The 22701-nt window shown below is 44.6% G+C and overlaps 1 protein-coding gene across 1 annotated transcript in view; it reads left to right on the top strand.

Moving 5' to 3' along the window:
* Nucleotides 1–22701, top strand: part of LOC138265810 (serine protease HTRA1-like) — a 579494-nt gene that overhangs the window by 495529 nt on the left and 61264 nt on the right. Inside the window, exon 6 of the mRNA XM_069213870.1 lies at nucleotides 3575–3689. Coding sequence (XP_069069971.1) covers nucleotides 3575–3689 — 115 coding nt within the window. The remainder of the gene's footprint in view (nucleotides 1–3574; nucleotides 3690–22701) is intronic.

Raw genomic sequence — 22701 nt, 5'->3', positions numbered from 1 at the left:
GTTTACTCTATTTCTGAGTGCTTGATTTTGTCAATTGTCAATGGATGCACCCTGTATAAACATACAAATTGAATGGGCTGGGCTGCAGTGTGGCATTTTGTGTATGGCCACATGTGGTAGTCCATACAATAATGTGATCTGGGTGTGATTGGTCTGTTACACCAATGTGTGTGTTACAGAATCAACAGCATGCAAATATATTCACATCATGCATATGTAAGTAAGTGTATCCACATATGTATGGCAGTCAGTACTATGCAAGAGTAATGGAATGTGGTTGTGAATTGTGTTCACTCATGTGATGTGTGTAGTTGTCTTACAGAGCATCACATTTCAGGCGACATACACAGCTCAGGCATTGTTGATAATGGCGGATGAATGCTATCGCAGTGCACCTGTGTCTCAGTGTGCTATCACTAGAGAGGACATGACACATCCTCACAACACAACGGGTTCAGATGTGGTGGCAACAAGGTAGCTCTACAGAGCCTGGACATCCCATCCCTTTTGACATGTGTCATTGCAGATGATGTGTGACAGTTAAGGCCTTTGAAATTGGTAAGTGAGAATGCACAACACGTCTCCAAAATTGACTGCACTGTCCTGCAACATTTTGAGTATGCAGGAATGCCCCATGTGTGACATGTTACTTGGCAACCCTTTGTTGTCCCCTGCGCCAGTTGCTCATGTGCAGCCGTGCACCGACACTACCTACCCTGCACCAGGGTACTTGGTTAGCTGCCTTGTGGAGATGGTTGTATCTGTGCAGGAAGGTACAGCGCCCTACACATATGCTATTTTGATGGCGAATTGGCTCTTTCTATGTGTGCAACAGTATGCAGCATGCATTGGTGCCACAGTTATATGAGTTCAAAGCACAGTCTACTTCCTTATTGCAACCTGCACACAGCACCCCTGGGCTGGTGTTTGTTGTTGGCACTTCCTCAGGTTTTAGGTGACAGCTACATGTGAGTCAGCATCATCATGCTATGTATTTTGTGGTGACAGACCTGCAGCGACAAACATTGCACACCCCTTCCACACTACATACAGCATGGGACGATGGCCAATTTACAATGTAGCTTCAAGTCATTATGAAATGGTCATCTGCCAAGTTGTACATACAGTGCAGGCCATGACAATGGGACTGTAGGCTATTACATAGGTCCCTTGGAGTTCCAGAGTGGCAGCTAATATTTGTGGCAGCCATGAGGTGTGCAAGGGTATGTATCCCATTGTCACAGGATGATCAACCTAACTACCGGTGTCTCTCCTATCTTCCAAAATATTAATGTACATTTATATTATAGACACATGCACAGTGCAGGCTATGGGATGGAACTCAGCTACTTAGCAAATGTGTCCCTTGGTACAGTGCATGTGAGGTCAGTGATGTCCTGTTTTCTCCTACTGGGTACCACTATGACATCTATGATCTGCACTGTTTGACAATGACTCTGCCCCATGTTGGGTCATTTATTGTATCTGGTACAGATGTGATGGTGTTTTGAGTCGGTGAGTGTTGCATGCGAGGTTGCACCACAGTAAGTGTGGTACCACTTCTCACACGTCTGGCACATGGTATGTGATGAGCATTGATCTTGTATTCCTATGTGTGTGAGCCAATGCGTCAGGAAGATGTCTCTGCACACTACAGGTAAGTCAGGTATGTGTTATGAAGATGCAGTTAATATAGGCGCAAGTTGTGTGGTGTTTGATATTTGTTCTGGCAGTGATTTACACAGCATGACTTGAGGAATCTGTACCTATTTGGAACTTACATGATATGGGCATGGTGTATGCCATTGACATGTCTGTGCTATTCTTTATTTGGTGTACTGTGTGTGTGAAGTGTACATAGTAGGCAACATGTGGGCACTTGTAGTGGTCTGTGTAGTTATGCTGTTAGCAAAGGGTACATGTATGCCTGTCCTTCCTGTGGTGTGCCTGTCAAGGTGAGGGTGTGTTACGTACATGTGGGTGTACGTATTTGTGTTGTGCACTGATTGTGCTGTACTACAGCATGGTGTGGCTGTGTTATCACCTGCACATGTATGTGACCCTGGCCATGTGTTACTGTAGTGGTGTATGTCTTGTGTGTCCAACAGGGTTGGTGTGTTGTGTATGTATTGCCGGATTTGTAGACTTACCCACATGTAGGACATTTTCAAATTGTCCATTCCTGGAATTGTTCATTGATCCTGCTTTGCCGGAATATGTAGGCATCATGGACACTCCCAGGATACTTGGCCAAAATGTTTATGAATAGTCCCGGGGGTCCACTATGCCCTGCACATTAATGGAAAGAGTGTACTTGCGAATCCAGTATAAGTGCTCTGTTGATGCAGGTGGTACGAGTCGGACATGGGTGCAGTCGATTGCACCGAGCACGTGCGGGGAAGCCATGGATTTGATATAACCCGTGTTTGTTCTCCTGCAGCTTTTGCTGGGTGTTGGGTAACTGATGTGGTGGGGTGTCAGGGAGATGATAGCGTCCAACTCCTTCGGCAGGAATGCAGAGAACGACAGTTGTGAGGCACCAGTAACTAGTGCTTCTGTTTGGAAGGAACCACTTGCCAGCATGTGCAGGACAGCGAGCAGCTTTGTCATAGGTGGTATGTTGTGTGGGGTCTGCAGACTGGCTGTAATTTGTGGCTCAGTGTGGTGCAGCAAGTGTAGTATGGCTTGCCGGTTCAGTCTGTAGGTCCCAATAATGTCCAGGTCCCTGAGGCCAAGGTGGGTTGTCCTGGTTCTGAAGACCCTCTCCTGCCTTCTGTGTTGCATTTGTGGGCCGCGTTGTCTTGGTGGTGATTGCTGGAGTTGTTGCGGTCCTCTGTGCCATCTAACAAGCTCAATCATTATCACCTCCATCTTCTCCTGTGGTTTGTAATGTTGCCTCTGTGTGTTCTCCTTAAGTAGTGGTGTGTTTGCCTCATTTTAACACCTGCCCTGACCGAGGCGTTAAATTTTGATGCAAATCGGTGTTAACGTTATTTTTTGGGTCCACCTCTCACCCGTGCGTGTTTTTTGCCCAGGTGCATAAATATGGCGCTAAGGTGTTTGAGTCATTTTTTTGGACAGGTACGCCTACCTTGCATCTCATTGATGCAATAAGGTTTCATGCATCCGAAAAAATGACGCTAACACCAATATTTTGACGCTAGACGTGTCTAGTGTCAAATTATAAATATGGCGTTGAGTTTGCGCTGAATTAGCGTAAAACATTATGCTAATTCAGCGCAGAGTATAAATATGCCCACAAATTTGTGTTTTTTGCTAACACGTAACTCTACAAACAGTCTATCATTAGTGTGCTTCTCTTTGGCAAGTCTTCTCTTATGCTGGTTTAAAGGTTTCTGGTTTACCTGCGCTGGATAGAGGAAGCCCCCTTGCTTTCAGTTACATTTACTTTCGTGGATTTAGGACGTGCCCACAAATTATAGAGTGCAGCATTATTTTAAAATAATAGACCTGATAACGCTTCAACCTCTTTAGTAATTAAACAATATCTTCTTCACCTTGTAGTTTGTGTATAAAGGAGCACGTTTAAAATTATTTTTTGCGCTCCCTGCAGGACGGAGAAGTCATAGGAATAAACACCTTGAAGGTAACTGCTGGAATATCTTTTGCGATCCCCTCAGACCGAATTCGGCAGTTTCTGGCAGAATCTCACGATCGTCAGATAAAAGGTAAATTACTTTTTTGAAGTGATATGTCATCGTTTTTTATATTTAATTTATCTAAGCCGAAGTAGTGTTGATTTTAAGAGTTTAAGGGCTGATTTACACATACCAGAAGATATGGCCATCTCGGGATCCCAAAGTGCAAGTTCTATTTTATTCTGATGTATTTATTCATTCACTCTTTGGTCTGTTTGACATTTGTAACATGATCGATTTTGTGCAGGCTGGTTCATAGTCCTGGGTGAACAGATGTTGGGAGGGGGAGAAAAGTGGTGTTGAAGCCAAAAGGACGAGGATCAGACAGCATATAGGATTTATTAGAACTGTGGCTAGTTAAGCTACTAGTCGAAAATCATTTCCTGATGCGATTTGCCAATACATGACAATTATATGTCATACTCGATGAAGAGAATGAAAATCTGTTTTCTACGATCGTTTGTAAATTACATTTTCGCACGACTTGCTTCAAACCAATGTATGGTTGGTTACCTGCTGCCACCGTGTGTCAGTACTGGAAATTGCTACTCAAATCCGCTTTAATTACCAGTGTGTGGTTACTTGCTGACATGATTTGACAGGACTGAATATTGCTTCTCCAGTCCTGCACGCTTGTCTCTGCATGACCTTGCTGGAGTCTTATTTGATGCCAGCCTACTGGGATGCTAAACCTCCCTTGATCGGGTGACTGTCACTTCTACTTGCGTACATATTTACTTTGAGGTCACTCTGACAAATCACAAGTCTCTCGAACATTTTTAACAGCTTTATTGCTGCTTTTAGTGACAACAAAAATGCATTTTTCATCGTTATTTCTTACTTTTATTTCAGTGACCTAACGATAATATTTGTAGGAGCTTCTTAATAGTGTCTGCTTAGTACTTCGTCATGAAAGTAATACAACCTATCTACTAGATAGGGCATGCAGACTCTACTAGGCTACTACCATGGGGGTGATATCAATAGCTACTAGTGTTCTGGGATTTGTCTTGCTGTGGCTCTGGAAACTTAGCCAAGAACACTCCTTCTACACTTGTCTCTCAGGGAAGCGATGGCAAGCAGGGAAAGAAAGGCCTCTCGGGGATGTTAAGAGCTCCAAACTCAACAGTCAGACAACAGGTACAACAATGGTCTGACAGAAAATCGAAATGTTACACAGTCCATTAGGGACTCAGATAATTCAAGGGTTGAGATCTCACCTACAGAGGCTAGTCAAGCATTAGACCCACTAAAGTGCCCTCACATCTTTCTAGAAATATTTCTGTGTATACAGTGACTTATACAAACTACAGGCCTAGGCACTGATTAGGCACAGGTGCAGGTCACTTGTGAATACCTCATGGGATAACCTGTGGATAAGTTCAAACAGTTCTTGCTAAAAGCGATCACACTGGCAACAGTGATCTCACAAAAGATTTACTTCAGCATGATCAGGTCAGTCTTGCACATTTAGGCGCACTTTATCAGCTCTTGAACACGTGGCTTATGCAGCGATAGCAAGCACATTCATTGGAAATGCACGTTCAGCTCTGGTGATGCAGGTTCTCAGTGGGGGCCTTGCTCGTTACTAAGACGGCTGGGGGTTTTACTTATAGTGCAAGCCTGCATGGTGGACCCTTATCTTCAGCAGATGCCTCCTCCAGCCCAGTATCAGGCATGTGCTCATCTTTGGTAGTTGCAGCCTCCAGGACAGTTTGTTATAGGTATTGGTATTCTGCAGTTTTGACCTCTGGGCCGGTTTCAGACATGTGCTGATCTTCAGCAGTTGCAGCCTCCAATCCAGTTTCAGATCGATGCTCCTCCACAGTTGCAGCCTACCGTCTGAGAACTGGGCGACTGCCTCGGCAGCAATATTAGCTCCCTTACCTGATACACCAGTGTTGGGCAGCGTGGCCCTAGCCCTACAGTGAGGCAGCATAGATGCCAGACAGCACAATGGCGCTTTCAGGTTTGATTTCTTTACAGGAGCTGCACTGGGAGGTCAGGAAACCTTTTATGACACAAGTCAGCTCCAGCATTGCTCCCACTGATATTCATCAGCTTGTGGATGTTTCTCATACCAGAAACACCAGTGGGCTTCTCCTCCAGGGCAGTCACTCCACCTGTAGGGACACATACTCTCCTCCTTCGCTCACTGAGAAGTCCCCAGCATTCTCCTTTCTTCTGGGAGAGGCTGGTTGGCTTATAGCCACTAAGCATGCTCTCAGGTTCCCCTCAAAGATGTGTAGAATTCAGCTGATGTCCCTTCACCTCTAGGAGACCGGCTGTAACGCAGACACCAGCCATAAAAACACAGCAGCTTTTTGAGTAGTTTGTGGAACACTTCGTTCCTTGGTCAAGTAGAAGTTGGAATTGGAACAAAGTGGGGTAGCTGGGGCCACATTTTTATATTCATTTGTCAGACAGTTGATGTGGATCCACTGTCAAAGGTCCTGGAACTAGTCTGGTGTGCTTGCATTTCAAATGTCTGTTTCTGACTGTAGTTCAGACATATTCTTTGTGCACAGTGATGTCTCTCACAGCATCTAATGATGTGCCTGGCTCCAAGCAGGAGTATCGAAAACAAGGGTACACTGAATTGTAATGTCACTATACTTGGATTTCTTCAGCCTTCTTTAAGCAGCAATCAGGGAAAGACAAAAGGGCAGGTCCTGCCTGAAAACGTCCTCACCACTAACAATAAAATCTACTAACTCAACTCCTCTTCCAACCATCACCGAATGTCAGTGGTAATGAAAATCTATTCAGTAATTAATTACTACAAGGACCTCACTGCATTTCTAAGGATAACCCTGTCCCCATCCTCCCTCGCTTCAGTGTCTTGGTTTCCTCCCTCCAGATACAGGAGATGAGCTAATACACTTCCACTGTCTGAGGAAGTTGCAGCCCCACTCCATCTTGTGCCATGCTGAGCCTGGGGTCATTCCAAATAAATCCTCTCTAGGCCTAGCACTCATCCTCTCACCACACATAAAGTTTGGTTACCATGCATGTGCCACAAATTCATCCTCCATACCCAGACTTGGGTCACACACAAAATTGCATTGCAAGGCTCTGTGGATTACCCTGAAGCAGACCTTTACATAAGTGGGATCAATAGCCCACTCTCCTGTCTGACACGAAAAAAAGGTCTGGACAAAACTAATAATTTTCAAAACTCAGTGTCAGTGCACTGCCACATCCCACTCTTTGTATTCAGCCCAAAACATGGACAGTAGTTTCATGTTGATCAATTGAACAGGCATGTTTTGACCCCCCAGGTCACAGAACAGGCTCTGAACCATGGGCTTATCAGTTAGTCAATCAGAAAATCTGTATTTGCTACATTTGTTTACTATAAAAGCACAATTTAAAGGACAAATATACATTTGTTAACTGTTCTTGGCATTAAATACCCTTTCCCCGCCAAATAAAAATGTAAAAAATGAACAACAATTTGCAAAAAGGATCATTACAATAAAATACCATGCGTTTAGATTTTTGTTATAATACATTGCCATTGTACATCCTTTTATTTTATTGCACATCTCCTTATTTTTTAAATCCGCCATATAAAAAGCGCCATAGAGTAACAAACCAAAGGGCAGTGTACTTGTTGCAGAAACAGGTGGGCAGATCTGCACTATCTGAACTTAAACACTTTAAAAAGTGGCAGGATAAAATTTCCCCTACAAAAGGGGCAAAAGAACAAGATGTGTAAATTAGACTGAATAGGTACACCATCACCAAATCTGCACTAACAATGAGAGCAAAGACACTCCCTGTGTAGGAACACGCCCCCTTCCGATACTTCTCCATGCAGATGAAGCAGTTTTAGCTGTGAGACCTGGGAGAGCATTGCAAGGGCTAATTGATGATTACATTGCTGGTATGCTGGAGTTAGATCAACAGGTTAATGAAAGCAAAACCTTCACTACGACATGTGGGATTAGACCCAAGAAAAGACCAGCGTGCAACATTAACAAGATTAGCGCGGGAGAGGCTGTCTCCTCTTATTTGAGCATTCTTTTTGATAGCAAACAGCTATGGAAACCAATGGTATCGATTAGAAATGCAGGTTGGAATAGGCAATTGTGGGGTTCCATAGTTTCTGTAAAAAATAAGGCTCCAAACCTGTGAGAGAGCTTTTGACCGTTTATGCAGCTAAATCTGTGGCGTAACTACATATGGGGCAGGCATATGGGGTATGGCCGATATTCATGATAAATATCTAGTTAAAAATGCTTTTTTAAAACAAACTTATAGTGGTCCCTCATACCTGCCTGAATGCTATATCTCATGAAGAACTAGCTACTCCCTATATTGCGGATAAAATAAAATTAGCGCAACTTTTGCTTTGTCTGGTCCCAGGAGAGTTCACTATTAAATCGACTTTTGCTTAAGGATTGCCTGAAACTGCCCGCAGCCCTTGACATACCTTGGCTCCTTTGTGTCAAATCGACATGCGAGGAGATTGGGCTCTGACTTATTTTCTTCTCCTAAGTCATGCCTGGGTTGTAACAAGACCAAGCTAAAGCAAATATTTTTAGCCAATGCTCTGGCAAAACGATTGGTGGCTGATAGGCACAAAGTAGTGGGGACTACCTATAAATTTATATACCTCCAAGAAGGTCTCCAAACTTACCTACCTTCAAACCAGAACTTGCAACACAGTTTTGTCCTAACCATATTTCGTCTTAATTACCTACCCCTCATGGCGGGCTATCCAATGAATTGTTATTCATTGTGAGATTTAGGTCCCTGCCTCTGTGATGGTGTATCTATTCAGTCTAATCTACACATCTTGGGGCATGGCCGAGAGCGTCAAGATGGCGGTTGCACTCTAAGAGTGCTCCGGACCTTTCCATCAGCTGCACCTGACCATAAGAGTTTCAGGACCCTTTCCTGTCATCCACTGTTTAGCAGAGGTTCCGGGGTCTATCTGCTACGGGCTCGCTGCTCTGGGACCATCCTGTCCATTATACCCGCCGAGAAGCCTGCTCCGGATTCATCTGCAAACTGGCGGCACTGGGCCGAACATCTCCTGCAGGCTGATGGTCTGAATCACTGCCACTGAGCCACAGCAGGACAGATTTTAGAAAGTTTGTGTCCTACTCCCCGGTGCCCGGACCCCCTAGTCGGGTCGGCAGTGTTGACTATGTTCTGTACTGGGGGAAGACCCTGGTAGGCTGCCCGATCCCCACGCTGCCTGGAACGACCCCACTCCTTGATCTTGGAGGGTCGACTCCTCCTCGCGGCCTTTCCCTCCTGACTGACAGCCTGCCAATATTCGCTCGGTGGAGGTGGCGGTGATTACAGACTGCTGTGGAAGGCGAATGGTCCGCTCCCAACCTTGAGACGAAGCTTAGCTGGCCAAGTGCGTTGGGTAGTACTCCCTGCGTCCCTATGCTCACGAGGGAGACCCAGCAGTGGAAAATTGCACTTTCTTTCCCTGCACCCTTGCCAGTGCCATGTTGATGTTGGAACCCGGGCGACCTACTCCCGCCCTACCAGGGTCCTCTGCAGCCCCCCATACCAAGGCCTAGACATTTAACAACTGTTGTACTGTTTCTCGGGCCCTTGAGACATTCCTTGTGTGGGCCCTGGTGTGAGGCGGTGGCGCTACACTTACCTGCCAGCCACCCAAGCGAGCTCCTACTGCTGTCATCCCCTGGTGTGATTGCCCGGGCCCCGCCTCCCTGGGACCATGTTCGTAGCTCCATTAACCTCCCACTGCCACTGAGAATTCAATCTGTGCAACAACTAGGATCTTAAGGTGTTACCACACAGGGATTGCCCTGACTAGATAGTTCAGTCCTCAATTTGTTGATCACCCTATTAAGCCTTTTCCAGGCTGATATTCTTCGCACTTCCTGCTTAAGATGTGTACGTGGACTGGATGGGCTACTGGGTCTCTTTGCTCATGGTCCTGTGTTACCCAGGGTAAGCAAGTTGGGCCTTCACGACAACTTACCTCCTACAGCTATTGACAAAGATAAATCCAACCACTCAACGACGTCACGGGCTTTCATTAATGAATATGCGACCAATCAAGGTAACACTTGAGGTGCTACTTCTGAAAACCCTTGTCATCTAACAGTGAACTCACCACCATCCTCCAAGCCATCCGCTCCTCACAAACCTCTGATGAAACCGAAATAGGTGAGGTAAGGGTTGAAATGGCACTCATGCAACAAGATCTACGCAATACCACAGTCCCGATCACCGAGGCTGAGAACTGATACAGTAGAAGACAACCACAATACTCTGAAGACACAAGTTACCAAACTCTAGTCACAAGCAGCGTAGCTTCATCGCCGTACAGAGGATGCTGAAACACGCTCCCAATGCAACAACCTACGCCCTGTGGGAATTCCATTGTCACAGCTTCCGGTATCTAGGAATTTGGGTGATGCTCCTTCCAGAACTCACATGGGCCCTCAATCTCAACCCACTGGTGAAGAAAGCAAAGGAAGATCTCTTCCTCTGGCAATCTCTCTCCTTAAATGTAATGGGGAGGATAGCCATATATAAAATTATGATACTCACCAGATTATTGTATGTTTTCCAGAACCTCCTGATCTATGTGCCACATCACTAGTTTTAAACCCCGAATAGACTTGCCACTACATTTCTTTGCGGCAACTCCAAGCCTAACCTAGCCCTTGTCTATTGCCAATGTGAGCCTTCCGATGGGGGCCTGGGCATGACTGATCTCTACTTCTATTGCATGGTGGCTCAACTTTTGGTACTTAATGACTGGATCTGGGGAATGGACAGACCCGGCCTATCAACTAGAGCTTACAACCCTGGGTTTTCCCTGCATTATGACAATGATGTATGGATCCCCGGTCCCCACTACTATATTAATGATAACCAGGATTGTCTTCCTCTGACGGAGAGCTGCACTCCGACAGATAAACTGGGAGAATAAGCTTACTCTCCAGACCCCTTTGTGGCATGGTACCTGGTCGAGGGAGGTAGCTACACTGGAGGTATTCCAGAAGCGGGACCTTATCAGCATCACCCACTTGGGGGACATCTAGCCTGGGTCTCACATTTACTCATTACAGGAATTGCAAGATACCTATTCTTTGCAATCCACACAGTTTTACAAATACTTGCAACTCCCTCATGCACTGACCACCCATATTCCCTGAGAGGCTCCCTAAACCAGTGTTCAATCCGCTGGAGGCCAAATTTCTGATGGGTACACTAGGGAAGGGAGGTATATAAAAAATCTTCCACACTCTCATTAACAATGAACCTACTACTCTAGACCACCTTACAACACGCTGTGAGGGATGGCTGGGCCCCTTGGAAGAGGATGATTAGTGTGATTCTATAATGACCACTTTGGGTCATAACCATATCTTTTAAACTGAGGCTAATTCAGACTTACCTGTATTGTGCCTACTTTACCCACCTCTGTACCGAGCCGGTTTTCTCCTGAGCCCTCCATGCCTTCGGTGCTCAGAGACCCCTGCTGATTTTTACCATATAGTGTGGGCCTGCCCAGCAATACACAAACACTGGATGCATATAGTGGGAAATATTACTTATGTTCTGGGATGGTAGGTCCCAGACATTCCCCTGGTCTTACACTTGGGGGTTTTGGAGGGCTCCGTGGCAGGTTGGGCATTTCTAGGTAGTGTCACCATGGTCGCCTAGCGTGACATACTGGCTAAATGGAAGAGTCCTATGCCCCCAACCTTTACACAATAGCACAGAGGACTGGATTGCTATGCAATGCACGAAAAGCCCATATTTGAAGCCAGAAGTTGCCCATCCAAATATGAACGGGTCTGGGGTAAATGGCTGGAGCAGACTGGTTGATGTGTATACCTATGACCATTTTTACGCCTCCTACGGTGACCGCTTGTTGTATACCTGTTGCTGATACATTACTGATGTTGCTTGGCTATCATGAACCTTGTTTGAAAGATTCCCTGTCATGCTGTTTGAGAAATCTGTACCACTACAATATTACTCAAAATCAATAAAGTTGGCCATCAAAAAAAATCTACGCATCTTGTTCTTTGAAAGGACCCCTGCTGCGCACACCAGAAAGGAGTCGATGGTAGCAATCATGTCACCCGCTGTGGCGCTGAATACCATTTTGTTTTTGCCCATGTTTCAGGAAGGAAAAGCCTTCAACAGGGGACAGAACACAAGGCCAAGAGGGGGTGCTCGGTGCCTTCTGGCCGCTCATGGGTGCAGACTGGCCTGCTCTTGGCCTGATCATGACCCAGGCATATGTCCAGACTCATTCCAGGCGCATCCCACACGGCTGGTCTCAATAGGCGCTTAATAGCACGCCAACCGCGCGGGATGTGAATTGCTTCTCCTACTCAGCACAGTGTGTTGTGGGACTGCAAGTCCCTTTGCAGCATCCAAATGCCGCCAAAGATCTCCAGGGTGTCCCGTGCCATGGGTCTCAACAGGCGCTTTATAGCACGACAGTGATGGGGGGATGTGAGCAGCTCCTCCTCCTCAGCACAGTGTGTTCTCGGACTGCAGGTCCCTTTGCAGCGTCGAAATATCCCCAAAGATCACCTTGGCCTAATCATGAATAGGCCTAGGCCACAGTGCACACGCTAGATTAGTATGTTGACAGGGCCAACAAAAACTCAGGATAGCAGATACTTATGCAGTATGGTCAGTCCAGGCTTGGATATGTGCCCACATTTCTTATAGGGAACATTCCTGTCCCAATGCCTTCCATGATCCCCTTACTTTCAGGTGCCATGTGTGGTCTTCCATTTTGCTATGAACTGCAGAATCAGTACTCTGATGCATTTGTCTCATAGATGTTGGTGCTCCAGTAGGCCAAAAGTATGAACTACAAAGATTTATTTGGTAGCGAGCAAGAAATTATCCAGACAAGTCTAAAATATGAATAAAGTGCTACTGGTAGAAATTGTAGCACATGACTAAACTACTAATACAATTTCACTAAATTTACAATGGCAGTTTATTAACAACTTCAAAAATACTAACAGGCCATATCTGGCGTGTCTTATTATATTAAATATTACAAGCTTATAGGGAATCCAATTGCTTAATAGATTGGGGTAAGTAAACTTGATTATAAGGAAGTATTTCTGGTAATTCTGTGGTCTGATCTTTCGAGTACGTTTTCAATAGGAGATCATTTTCATATCTCCGTGATGGCATTCTCGCACAATAAAATTTAAAGGTCCCCTTAGAGCTTAGACTAATCCGTTTAATCACTTCACGTGTATTTCAAATAAGCATGACCGCTCCCAACGAAGGTGAAAAATCAGAAATGCTTATTTACAGATGATGATTTGTATCTGTAATAACTTGGTGTTATGCTTAATGGTCTTCCGTATTTATACTTTTTTAGCGCCGCATTTGCGTCGTTTTTTGACGCAAAAACGGCGCAAACTTGCAAAATACCATTGTATTTTGTAGGTTTGCGCCGTTTTGCGTCAAAAAACGGCGCAAATGCGGCGCTAAAAAAGTATAAATACGGGCCTTAGTATTTTTCTAGATGGGGTTGCAACAGAATTTATAACAGGTGAAAAAAGTCTTCCTGGGGGAGTAACAGAAGCTTTTCCAGGCTAAGGTGATATCGCATAAAAAGTTAGCACATTCATATGTCAGAAGGGTAGACATATGGCAGATACTAAAAAGTACTTAAAAGTTCTGGGTAGGGTACAAATATTTTGGGCAGTTACTAAATTATCGTTTTCAAAAATATTTTTATTAATTTTCTGCCAATGTAATCATACACGTTATTCAATGAATGAATACACAGTGAGCAGAGCTAAGCATTACCAGCATTGGTTTGAGAGCAGCATTCACTAAGTGGCTGACATATGACACAATCATTCATTTCTGGTGTTAAGCACAACATGACAGGGTCTATTCTACGTAGTCTTCCAGTTCCACCCCTCCAGGTCTACCCAGGACTGCATTTGACACTATTTTCAGCCAAAGTACCAAGACACTAGGGGGTGCTAGTCTCAAACTGCATTTTGTAGTATGTTTTATAGTATTACAGTAATACTACAAATGTACTCCAAAATGCTTTTCACAAACCTGTATTCAGAATTTCGGCATCAACCTCTTTTGAGTTGAGATCGCCTTCCTGACTGTGGTGTCTCCCACCGTATTATAGGTTTTATTATTAAGGACAGCAGGGACTGGCTGGAAAATGGGGAATACTTAATACTAAAAGGGAGGGGATTAGGGAGGAGTGAGAAGGGGTTTAGGGAGGGTCAGGAAGGATCAAGGAATGGCTTAAGGAGGGGCATTGCCCAGCCCACTAAAGAGTAAGCCGAATGCTATTCACAAACTGCACTTTTAACGTTACTATGGCCAAAAAGGGGCCCAAAACTGTAGTACATTATTTCAGCTTAGAAATGGAGTAAGTTCAGCCTCACACATAGACAACCACTGGTATTGCAACAGCCTTTCATAGGTAATTATGGAGCTAGAGGCCAACATTTAAACACCACAGGAAATAATGTTAAATTAAATTATATTATTTAAAATAGTTACAAATATAAATTATTATAATGTAATGTTAAACCATACATAACAAGCATTTGCAATGCACTAGGGTCTCACATTTCTCCGATTTACAGCTATTAGCTGTTCTAAACTCCCAACCAGATTTTTTTTCCACATTGAAAGAAAAAACAGCGCCTATAGGCAAAAGTGCAAAAATTATCTCCGTAACCAACAAAAGTGCAATTAACTAGGTAACAGGGTCGATGTCATGCAAAGCGCTCGACTTCTGCCAACCGAGATCGCGCTGCGAACAAAACATAAAAAGTAGTCCACAAACCTGACTGGAAACAGCGAGCCTTGCATATTTTCAGTACTTGGTCACTGCGCTCGGGGAGTGCTAACCACCGGAAAAGGCATGACGTATGCGTGCCTTCCACTAGTGAAAGCAAGCAGGTTTTAATAGGCAAGCCCACGAACCAATGAAAGACAACTGACGTGACGTGAACGAGGCTCCGAGCCCTCTTCTAACTCCTAAAGTGCCTTGCAAGCGAAACACATACTCAAGCGCGTGCGACGCAGGCTCAACCCTAAAAACGGTATATATTTATTAAATAATTCTGACATAATTTAATATCCTATTTTGAACGTAAAAAATTATATAACAATATATTTAATTAAAATATAATTACATTCATTTTAAATAATTGTATACGTCGCTGTTAGTAATTATTAATACATATTAAAAAAATCTTTAGGTTAGAATGTTTTTTAATTTGACCTTCAGCAAAATTAGTTACTTTAATTTAACATATTTACAGTACTTAAAGATTTATTTTAAAATTAAATGAATTGTGCCAAAGCATTATTCCCTTAGTTGTACATTTACAATAAATATAAAAAATTGTTTAGATTCATATATAATAAAAATATTATTACTATTTTTTCCGAGTTAAATAAACATTTTTACTTTTCCTTATACTTTACCATATAGAGACTTTACAGTTGGGGTAGAGATCCCCTGTAGATCCCAGATGTCAACAACCTTTTAATATCCATATCGGTCAGAGCGGTTGATCCCGTCCAGCTAAGACACAGCTCATGTGCTATCCCCACCGATATATGGTTCTCCCAGGTAAATGTCCTTTTCCATCCATTTAGAGCAAACAAGCCCATAAACCCATATCACTGACCAGTCTTGTCAGAATGCTTGAGTGGACCACTTAAATTGATTGAACAGATGTTTTCCCCCAATGCCATTTTATCCACTTTCAAGGATGGAACCTCATGTTGGGCAAATACTCACTTTCAGGAGTAGGATCCCAGCATCATATATGCTTTTACACAGTCTTCACAGTGAGCCTAGGGATATCCCACCCTTCCAAGCAACATCTTAAGCAATGTTGTGGCTTTCCTAAAAAATATTTCAGTATCCCATCCTATATAAGGTGTTTTAACTTATGCAAAGAATTCAGGAAAGGGTGACCATTTTCAAAAATGTCACCTTAACCATAAGCGAGAGAGGCAGTTTCTTTGACTTCTGTTTATTCCTGTACAGATCTTACCAGTAGCCCATTTAAATTATGCTCCCCCAGTTTCACCTTGTTCCTCATGATAATCCTGCCCATGTTCCAAAACGTATTCTTTGGAAGTTGAAACTGGTACTCTACCAGCAGCAGTGCTTAATTTGTGCTTGTTGTTTCCGGTGCATAGCACCGGCACTTATTTTTGAGGGCCGGCACTTATTTTTCTGCCTCAAATATTTACTCTGAGCAAAAGACACATATGGGAAAGATGGAGGAACAAAAAAAGCGTCACATAGGGAGAAAGGAGAAAGCTGCAGCAGTGAGCTGAAGGGATAGGGAGTGGCTGTAAATGGATTAAAGAGGCCTGATACGGCTTCAGGATTACGCTGCCTCAGTATACTGTGTTTGCACATTTAATTGCAGCAGCCGCGTGCTTAAGAAGAGAGCTTTGGGCACCAGCACGTTTTAATTTACAAATTAATCACTGACCAGCAGCCTCTTTCTTTTATTGGAAATAGAAATGTTTTTCCTGTTTTAACTTTAAATCAAAGCATCTACCATATCCACTAAACATTTTTAGGTACAGAGATCGTTTGTGTACTGTGAGATCTTGTCTTTCCATTGTCTATTCCATCTCAACCCCTTGATGAGAGGATCAACATGAAGCTAGCAAGCCAGCGGCACATGTGCCTCATTTTATGCAACCAGCAGTAGGGGCCAGGAGAGCACCCCACGCTTGCATTTGGGTGTTGTATCATATATGTACTGTAGATCAGTAATTGTGACTAATAGGGATTTTCTTCATCAAGGCGTTCTGAGAAAAATAAAAAAGATAAAAAAGTGGAGCTTCTGAGGTGAAAAACATTGCCATTGTTCACTGTTACCCATCTGGAATTTTATCTTAGACAAGTACAATCCCCAGATCATCTGCCCCTGCTTTCAGTAGCTATGCAGAGTCAGAAGATTAATGGGGGAGCGATACAGTACATGGCCTCCCCAACCTTATCCATTTGGCATGTTCTACAGCTGTTTTTTTGCCTCCTACCTTCACCCCTCTTTAGCCACCTATTTGCTCCTCCATTCCAAATGAATTAAATAACATCTGGCATCCTACCACCATCCCACTCCTCCCTCAACATTGTTTTCCTCCCCCCTCCTTTTGGATTCCTGCCAGCTACCCCTGCCCCCTCTGCATATACCCTTCTACCCTATACCCCCCAAATTACCTTACCTCCTGCAACACATCATCACCACCTCCTACATATAAACTTAACCATAACTGAAAAAATGGATTCCTACCACCACCCCTACTCTCCCTTCATATACCTGTGCTCAACCATCTCCATTAAGTGAATACCAGGTGCCACGCTGACAGCAGCTCTGTGAGATGCTCATCTGTGCATCATGTTTTGTTTGCCTGCGCGGATCAGGAAAGATCCACAGCTGACAGAAAATGTGGTGACTGGCTCAGGCATCTCACATCACACAATCTTCTGCTTCCCTAAAGGCTGTGCAGATCTGAGAAGGGAAGTGGGAGGTTGCGTGAGACCACCAGTCGCACTTCTGCTGCCACGCTCAAGCCCAAAGACCCGGGCAAGGTAGGGATCACAGGGAAGTGAGCGCCTTCCCATATGACGTAGCTTTTTCGGGAAGCAACTTTTGTTTCTCAGGGTTGTTAAATCTTAACAGTGAATAACCAGGGAATCAGGGTATTTACTCTAATGGCTCACGATGAAAGCTATCCATAACAACCTTATACATTCGATGTACCCAAGGACAAATTTCACAACCGTCAACACTTGGAAAATGAAAGCTTACACAAATTAGGCAAACCCCAATTTCTGGTATAATGATAAGATGTCTCACACACTACACAGAGGAACAGAGTTTTTTTTTTTTAAACCTATCTGAAGTTTTTAATCCCTGTTCAAAAAAAGGGGGGGAATCCACCAGGGTTTGCCCTTACCCACTTATTAGTGACATGCTTCATCATTGGCCATGCTACTACACCCAGCGGCAGGCCAACATCCTGTGCGCCTCTACTACTGGTTGCCTCAGCTGGTGGTGGTTAGTGATTGGCTGATTGGTGGGATTTTGGCTGGAAGTGGCCGGGATGGGCCTAGAAAGATTGAGGGGCTGTTGTATGGTTGTATGGTAATCCTATTCTTTTCTATCTCCCTGAGCTCACAAGGGTTGTTCTTGTGACCTGGCGTGTGGCAATGCAGTAGAATGTTTGGGATCAGTGGGTTACACTGGCAACCCCCCTCAGGGTGGGTGGTTGGTTGGTTTCATCAGTTCTCCTCCCTAGCAGGGTTTAGCGGCTGGGATAGGATAGGAATATCCATGGTTGGTGATGTTTGCCAGGGGGCGCACCTTAAGTCCTATCAGATGTTGCAAGAAGAGTTTAGCCTGCACATGTCTCAGTTTTTTAGATACCTGCAGTTGTGCCATGCCCTGGAGCAACACCGCAATTCTCTGGGGAATGTTCCTGAATGCACCCCCCTGGAGTCGCAACTCCTAATGGGACACATGGAAGAGAAGTGGATTTCACTGATTTATAAATCCTTCATAGTTCATTCCCCAGATGTATTTACGCCCTTCTGGCCCCATGGGAACAGTGGATGATTCTGACTGGAGGGATGCCCATATGGCACCTACGGTGCAGGTCGTCTCTTCACAGCTTCCGCTCATCCTGCTGAACCACCTACAGTAGACCTAAAAGACTCCAAAATTGCTTTGGCGTGCGGCCATACTAAAGTCGCATGTGTGCTGGCGCTGTTAGAGGACACCTGCTCACTTCTACCACATGGTGTAGGAGTGTCCGGTGATCGCAGGGTATTGGGGTAGAATACATGGAGGGGTGCCACTGGGGATAGGACATCGGGGGGGATTGAGATGGATGGGTATGCCACACAGGAGAGAGCTGTGTATACGTTTGGGAGATGCCTCAAAAATAATGCTCAGGTATGTGGAAAGTGGATGGTGTATCGTGGGATGCTTTTATACATATGCTCTTTTGTGGTGTGCTGGTGTACAATTGGTTGTTTAATTCCATACTCTGGCCTTTGGAAACGTTGTGGGTCGTTGAGTGCTTTAAAAACTAATAAAATTCAGTTTATATGAAAAAGTGTCTGTCACCCCAACATAGTGGAATAAGAAAATACATGAAACTAACAAAACTAGCGAACACAAAAGACCGTGCAAACCCAAGTTTGTTGTGTCCCACACACAAACCTTTCGCATAATCAGTGGTATATTAAAGCCCATCTTTACCATGTCAAGTGCTGAGTGGTCGATAATAAAATCCTTTGCGTGATATTCCCTCAACCATTTGTCTGACCACTGGTTGGTCCTGAAGTTGCGGCACCTACAACAGCCTCATCTTCTCACTAGATCTCAGGACGTTTCAGACACAGATGGCGGGACTGCATGATGTGTCCAGTGTAGCCACTAATCCGCGCGGTGCATCCAGCCTATCCACGAATATTCAGGCAGATTGTATGAATGTCTCATAATTCATTGAGGGAATTTTCTATTCCCACGATGTCTGGCTCGGTGGCGCTTGAGGCAGGCAGTAAGGCCCCCCCTTCTACAGCAGAGTCCCCCATGTTGTTTTTGTCTGCCTTCCCTTGTAACAACCACAATCCTTTTATGTTGCTATTCTTCATCCTCTGATGCCTCATCTCATAAAGTGAATCTGTTCCGCCTGCTATATCTCAAAGTTATTGCTTAATTCTCTTTCCGAGCTGTCTGAAAATAAAGCATAAACTCTGGGAAATATTTTAAATGTATTTACGCTTTGCCCTGCAGGCGTATACAAAAAGATTCCCAACTTTAAAATGGCCCGAGGGCCAGACCCGCGGTTCTGGGCAGCGGGCGTTTTGCCAGTGGGCTGCCAGGAGATGGCAATGGTGAACCATACATACAGGAAATAGAGGTGTGGAGTGAGGGGATGACAGAGTGTAAAGAAAACATAGGAACCAATAGAGTCGAAGAGGCAATATGGATGGACAGAGTAATATCAAAAGTCAGACATAGAAGAGAACAAGTGTGTTAAGATGCTGAGTCGAATTGTTGCAATAAAAGAGTTTTATTCCGTAGTAACCAACCCACAGCAGGACGTACACTCTCCGACCGCCTCAACCGCCATGGAACCTTCTCCTCCCAGTTCCACGTCAATACCTGGAACACCAGTATCATTGAGGTTCCAGGCTCCCCAACATTCCCCAGATCATCACAACACATCCCCCTCCCTTACACTAAATATACTAAAGGATAAAGAAGAACAATTAGAAATAACAAGGTAAAACATTACACAAAATGTGTATCAAAAACATCATAATTCACCGTGCAGAAATGCATGCATTATAGGTGTTACAAGGTGTTAAATGTCAGGACCCATAGTATTTCAAGTACGAGGATACATAGGGGGTCATTATGACCCTGGCGGAAGGCGGAGAACCGGCGGTAAGACCGCCAGCAGGCTGGCGGTCTTACCTTGTGGAATTATGACCATGGCGGTTACCGCCATGGTCATCCGCCGGTTCTCCGTTCCGCCCGCCGGGCTGGAGACCTGGGTCTCCAGCCCAGCGGCTGTCACTATACCGCCGGTGGTATTTTGGTCCGGCTTACCGCCGTGGATTTACAGCAGTTTGAGCCGCCATGAAATCCATGGCAGTATGCACTATCAGTGCCAGGGAATTCCTTACCTGGGACTGATAGGGGTCTCCCCATCCACACGCCCCACCCCAAATCCCTCCCCTACCCCCCCACCACCCCTGCCACCCCCCAAAGGTGGCAGGGGCCCCCTCCCCACCCGACCCCCAACATCACATCACCCATACCCACACGACAACAAGTTTATGCCTGTCAGAATCCCGATCCACTGCTGACTTCCACTCCTCTTCATTTATGGCCTTCTCCCTCACCCAACTGACCACACCCTCATCATCAGACTCATCACTTCTGTCAATTGAAGATCGGGACAAGAAATCTGCTACCGTATTCTTTGGCCCAGATACATATTCCACAGAAAAAGTGTATTCCAATAATCCTTCCACCCACCTTCTTATCCTTGGCGTCAACTCTTCCCCCTTCTTAGAAGAAAATATTTAGAAAAGTGGCCTGTGGTCTGTCCTCACAACAAAAGGTAAATCCCACAAATAGAATCTGAAATGCTTAACCGCCCACATACACTTAAGCTCCTCTCTTTCTATAACAGAATAATGCTGCTCAGCTTCCCTGAGGGAACGAGAAGCAAAAGCAATTACTTTTTCTTCTTGGTCTACCCTTTGGATTAAGACTGCCCCTAACCCTTTGACACTGGCATCTGTGTACAAGAAGGTTTTAGCACACGTATTGAAATGCCCCAAGGTGGGCATCCTCCCAATGCAGCTCTTTACAAATGTGAACGCAGCCGCACACTCCTCCGTCCAAATGAATTCACACCCCTTCTTTAAGAGAGATCTCAAGGGTTGAGTCACACTCGAAAAGTTGGCAATGAATTTGGAGTAATACTCCGCCAACCCTAGAAAAGATCTCACACCATCCTTGTCTTTGGGTTCAGGTGCTCAGACAATGGAATCAACTAGTTCCAACTTGGGCCTGATTCCCTCACCAGATATAGTATGGCCCAGGTAAGTTACTGAAGTGACCCTTAATTTGCACTTTTCTTTCTTCACAGTAAGACCAGCCCAGGCTAACTTACTTAATACTTCCCTTAGAATTTTGTCATGCTCATTCACGGTTTTGCCATGAACCAAAATATCATCTTGAAAACATAAGGTACCAGAGACTCACTCTAAGACCCTCTTCATAATTTGTTGAAAACAGGCGGCCGCAGAAGCCAGCCCAAAAGGCATCCTCAAAAATTGGTAGGCCCCCAACGGCATTACAAAAGAGGTGAGGTGTCTAGACTCAGGATGTAAGGCGATTTGGTGATAGGCCGAGGACAGATCCAACACACTGAACACTTTCGAGCCACCCGAACACAACAACTCCTCCGAAATGTTGGGTAAAGGTTGGCAATCTACCCATATACGCTTATTAAGATCTCTAAGGTCTACACACATGCAGATCTGCCTCCCATCGTCCTTTGGTGCCAGGAAAACAGGGGCCAACCCTTCGGAACATTCTATCTCTTCAATTACTCCTGCATTCAATAATTTGTTCAATTCCGCCTTGAGGGGTTCTAACATCAACTTTGGTACTCTTCTTGCTTTATGCACAGAAGGAACTGCATTTTTCTTCAGTATGATCTTGTGCTCAAAATTAGTCAGACACCCCAATTCCTCACTAAACACTCCTGGGAATTCCTTACAAATCTCTAGATTAGTATTCTCATCATTCACCGCCATGACTTGGTGTTCAGAATTAGGGTCTAACTTAATTCCCATATCCCGCTGGTGTTGCCAACCTAGAAGATTATTACCACGTTTCGCTACGTAGACTTTCCCTACCGTGGTCTTATTTTGAAATTGGATATTCATGATTTTGTACCCAATCACTTCTATTTTGGCACCACCATAGCTGACTGGGTTGATATCAGGTTTAATCAAGGAGTCAGGATCCTCCCCGAAAATTACTTGCCAGTCTGCTAAAACTGTAACTGTTTTACCATCAAGTCTAATAGTGCACTCAGGCGTAACCACGGGCCCATCGTCTACCATTCCAGTGTTGCCCCCAACCTGGTCAACATCATGTTCTACACACAAAACCATCTTATTAATACTCTCAGTGACCGAATCTATGGTGCATTTGTCATTATTACAGATCCTTGCATAGTGGCCTTTCTTTCCACACTTCCTACACAACAAATTACGTGCAAAGCAATTCGAGCTATTCGCTGCATGTCCAGTGTTGGCACAGCGGTAACGACGCAGATGCTTAATTTCTCTCCTCTTCTCCTGAGTCGATGCCAGTGTTCTATTGTCATTGCCAATTCTTAGTACTTCTTACCGAATGTGTGGTACCTGTACCATGCACAAACTATCCCCATCCTGGTGGTTCATTTCCTTGATCCAGTTGTTGGTACTCTC

This window comes from Pleurodeles waltl, chromosome 11, assembly GCF_031143425.1.
Source record: "Pleurodeles waltl isolate 20211129_DDA chromosome 11, aPleWal1.hap1.20221129, whole genome shotgun sequence".
NCBI classification, from domain to species: Eukaryota; Metazoa; Chordata; class Amphibia; order Caudata; family Salamandridae; genus Pleurodeles; species Pleurodeles waltl.
This window is presented reverse-complemented; position numbering and strand designations above follow the sequence as displayed.